The sequence below is a fragment of the Malus domestica genome, chromosome 01 (assembly GCF_042453785.1).
Source record: "Malus domestica chromosome 01, GDT2T_hap1".
Taxonomy (NCBI): domain Eukaryota; kingdom Viridiplantae; phylum Streptophyta; class Magnoliopsida; order Rosales; family Rosaceae; genus Malus; species Malus domestica.
The window spans coordinates 19481786-19485685 of record NC_091661.1 but is presented as its reverse complement, the minus strand read 5'-3'; the positions used below and the strand labels follow the sequence as shown (position 1 = coordinate 19485685).

General features: G+C 34.0%; 1 protein-coding gene across 1 annotated transcript; it reads right to left on the bottom strand.

Annotated features, from left to right (window-relative positions):
* Window positions 1-351: 351 nt before the first annotated feature.
* LOC103417628 (protein TILLER ANGLE CONTROL 1-like) lies at window positions 352-3464 on the bottom strand. Its single transcript, XM_070818176.1, has 5 exons — window positions 3292-3464; window positions 3119-3155; window positions 1896-2608; window positions 1415-1568; window positions 352-631 (listed from the first exon to the last, which is right to left on the bottom strand). Exons 1-5 carry the CDS (start codon window positions 3295-3297, stop codon window positions 609-611), a joined length of 933 nt encoding a protein of 310 aa, XP_070674277.1. The 5' UTR covers window positions 3298-3464; the 3' UTR covers window positions 352-608.
* Window positions 3465-3900: the final 436 nt, after the last annotated feature.

Genomic DNA, 3900 nt, shown 5'->3' with positions numbered 1-3900 from the left:
CTGTCAACTTATTTGGATCATATGGATGACTAAACATATCTTCAAATGGAATGAAATTTTCTTGAGACAATGATAAAAATAATGAATCCTCTGGATTATAACGTTTGTATAATAAAATGATGACATGTTGTCATGTAAGAAGAAATAACTCTTTAAGAAAAACAATAAGAAAAAGAAAAGAAAAGAAAGGAACCCCATAAACCTAAAGAGAAATAAATGTGGTAGACTATTAATAATTATGTGCACAAATAAAGTGTTTTTGAAGCAATTTAAGCAAAAGTTAGATGCCAATCTTTGTCTAGAAACTGCGCCACAATATCATATTCTTTGTTGAGTGCCAATGTTGGATCATTTTGCTAAAGTTAATAGATAATGCATCAAAAAGTCGACACACAAATCATAGCCTATAAGCTATGTGACAAAAATATAACTCCCATCATTACTAAAGCCAAAACAATTAAGAAAAATTACAAATTAAACAGGAATAGAATAGTTCAGCAGTTGCACATACTTAAAAAGCTAATTAATTAACATTGTCCTTCATATAGTGATTATAGCAATCACCAAAGTACAAATCATTTCCAGGCAATGAAGTTTCAGGCCATATTTCAATGGACACAAGCAGTAGCACCTGCAAAAAGATGAGCAAACATATACGGTGGTGTTCAGATTGGCATATATGAAACATACAAGACATGATTTCGACTTGATTAAACCACAACGGATCACTGATAGACAATAATAGAAAGTGATATGTAAGTAATGTTTTCTCTTTAGATTTACGTTATTAGACAGATTCTTATATTATCAATAGTTTAACTTAACAACTAATTCAACTTAATCAATAGTTTACATTTATCAATAGTTTGTCTTAACAACTAATTGAAATGACTTCATGATGTGACCATGACAGTTGAGCCATCGAGTTTTCGAATTATAAGAACTTGGCTCTTTAAGAAGTTTTTTTCTTCTCATATACAAATTATAATTTGATGGGTATAAAAATTTATTTTTTTTATTTTTCAAAGGTCACTTCAGCACAGTCAGTATATGAATACATATTTAAGTAATTCAGATCCAGTTGTTAAATTTTTTTGAATCTTTCAGCTACACTTCTAACCGTTAAACTTGATACAATCTAAAATGTTCGTTATGACATCTATGTAGTGTTGTAAGATCAAGTTCCTTTTGGGGCCATAAAGTTACACTGACACCATATTTTACATGCTGATGGATTAGATGATTTCCCAATTATTGGATGAAGATTTGACAAATTAGCTCCTTATAGGTGCCCTTTAGTACTATACAGAAAAGATAATTAGGCCTTTTTTGTATTATCCACTTTGTTAATGTTAACAAAAATATGTGGAAACATTTTATGTCTTTGAATTGAAGAGAGTATGCATATATATACCTTGAATTTGAAGCAAAGAAACTGATTCAGAGGCATCACTTTTAACCTTGGTGACGAGTTCTACTGCACCGGGCTGCTTCTGGCCATCTGATTTGTCAACCTTGACATCATGCTCAGCTGGATGGATCTTCCTCTTCAACATCCTCCTCATCAGCTTTGGCATTACAAATAATTAGTTACTTTTTGGGTTTCTGGAATTACAGATTTGTTACTAAATCATTGAAATGTGAAAAATAAGACCACTAACAGTTAAAAAGTAGTTAATATCTTGATCACCCTTTCTGTGTATCTAGGACAATAAATGTGCATCACAATTTCACAACATAGGAAACAAATGACCCAAAGTTCGATCCCCCTCTTCACTCAACTTTGAATCTCCTTTTCCGTAGTGTAGATAAATTCAATGTAAAATATTGCTTGTAGAAAAAATAAAATTAAAACAGATGAACCAAATCATAAATATTCAAAGGCAATGACTCACTCGTTGCAGATTTTTTATTGGACTTGAATCCTCTTTGACGCGAAGAATGAGCTTCTTGGCAAATGATAGGCCGGTCTTTGTTCTCACGTTCACCTTTTTCTGCATTTTTGGCTGGACTTTGCAGGAGTCAAGCTTCAGTTGACCAACATCATGAACATGATCAGCCTGGAATAGGTCAGCTAGGGTTATTCTTTGGCCTCTCTTCTTCCTTTGATCATCATCAGTGATCTCGGAACGGTACAGATCAGGAGGTGCAATACTGATTTCATTGTTGGACCCTTCGTATGGTGTAAGAGGAACACCATCAACGGTCAAGATCGCGTGATCATCATCAACTAGTTTCTCAGTGGCATCAGAGTTTGACCCAACGTCCTCAAAACTGTGTCCAAATGTTTTAAACATTAAAGGATTCAGTTCTTCATCTCCAAAATTATCATCATAATGTTCATCATCTTCGTCGTAGTCATTACCACAGTGTGAAAATCCATTGTTTTCCTGATCGTGCTCTGCGCTCTCCAAAACGAAATATTCGTTCTGAGGGTTGAAGGGTTTTACGGGATCGAAACCCAAGGTACCTATCGTTAAAATGCCCTCCCTCCAACCGTCAAGCCCATCAACATTAACAAGTCCGACTTGCTTGAGAAATGCTTGTGTGCCCTTGTGATTGGTTTCCACTTCCAGTTCAGTTTTTTTCACATTTCCAGCAAACTCAACTGAAGGAAAATAAATTAATCTTCACTAAGCGCAAGAAATAAATACATATAGAAAATTGACAAATGTAATTAGTACATGACTTTTTAGCTAAAATGGTCTCTTATATTAGCATAATTTCTCAATTTGGTCTCTAATAATAAAAATCGATAGAAGTGGTCTATGAGTTTGTCCGTTGTAAATCATTTTGATCATTTTATGAAAAATTTGTCAATATCCTCATTAAATTGTCACGTGAATGACAACATGACCATCCTTTTTAAGGTATTTTTGTCAAACCAATTCATTCACTTAATGAAGATATTAATAGAGATTTCACATAATAACCAAAATAATTTACAGTGAACAAACTCAGAAACTACTTCTATTGATTTTCATTGTCACGGATCAAAATAAAAAGTTATGTCAATCTTAAAAACCACTTTGACTAAAAAGCCTTAGGTACAATAATATATCAACTAGGAATAAAATAAAACAAAGTACATATAAAGAGAAAAGTTAAGAAAAAAAACCCTTCTGATGAAGCCGCTTATGAACCCAGTTGAAGATCTATATGCAGAGAAAGAAAGAAGATCAAGAAAGACGATCAATTAGTGACATGCACAATTAATTGTGCATTTTAAGAAGTTAAAATATGATATAATAATGTGCATGGTTCTGGAACTAGTACGTACTAATTAATTACCTTCATATTTTTCTGAGGAAAGTTGCCAAATTATCAGAACAAAGCGCCAGTGACTGAAACACTGAAACTGAAGAGGAATGATTGAGTACCAGAATTAAAAGGGCAGGGGGGCAAGTGGGTTGCGGTCTTGCAGAGTCAGAAAACGACACGTGTCAAGAGCGGGGCCCCTAAACTCCAGCTGTGTTTGTGGGTGCATGGCTTGTTTGGCGAGCCACGATGTTGGATCTTTGTGGCATGATCGATGTGCCGAAATTCTTGATAAGATGTGTTTGTTTACCCGCTGTACTCTCTCTCTGCCAGCTCCACCGCCTCATCAGTCAAGTTCAGAGTTTGCTTTCTTTTTCGGTAAAAAGACTAGAATACAAAGTATACAATTTAAAATTGGTGCATCATGAACTTTCATCTTTATTTAGATGGGCCTTTAGACTGAATTTTTATTATCCTTTGATTAATGTTTTTGATTTAGCAAAATGTACACATTGGTCCCTTAGATAGATTTTTCATCAAGTTAATTATATGGCTGGCATAGGATTTACAATTGATCCGGGAATTTTCACTCTAATTTAGATTTAGTTGTTGAACTAGAATTGCATAGGTATTGACCCACAT

Bases quoted from the DNA above. Each gene is read 5' to 3' on its own strand.
- LOC103417628 (XM_070818176.1), bottom strand. The intron at 2,609-3,118 runs GTTTTTTTTCTT...ATTTTCCTTCAG, and splicing joins TAAGCGGCTTCATCAGAAGG to TTGAGTTTGCTGGAAATGTG. The intron at 1,569-1,895 runs GTGAGTCATTGC...GTAATGCCAAAG, and splicing joins CAATAAAAAATCTGCAACGA to CTGATGAGGAGGATGTTGAA.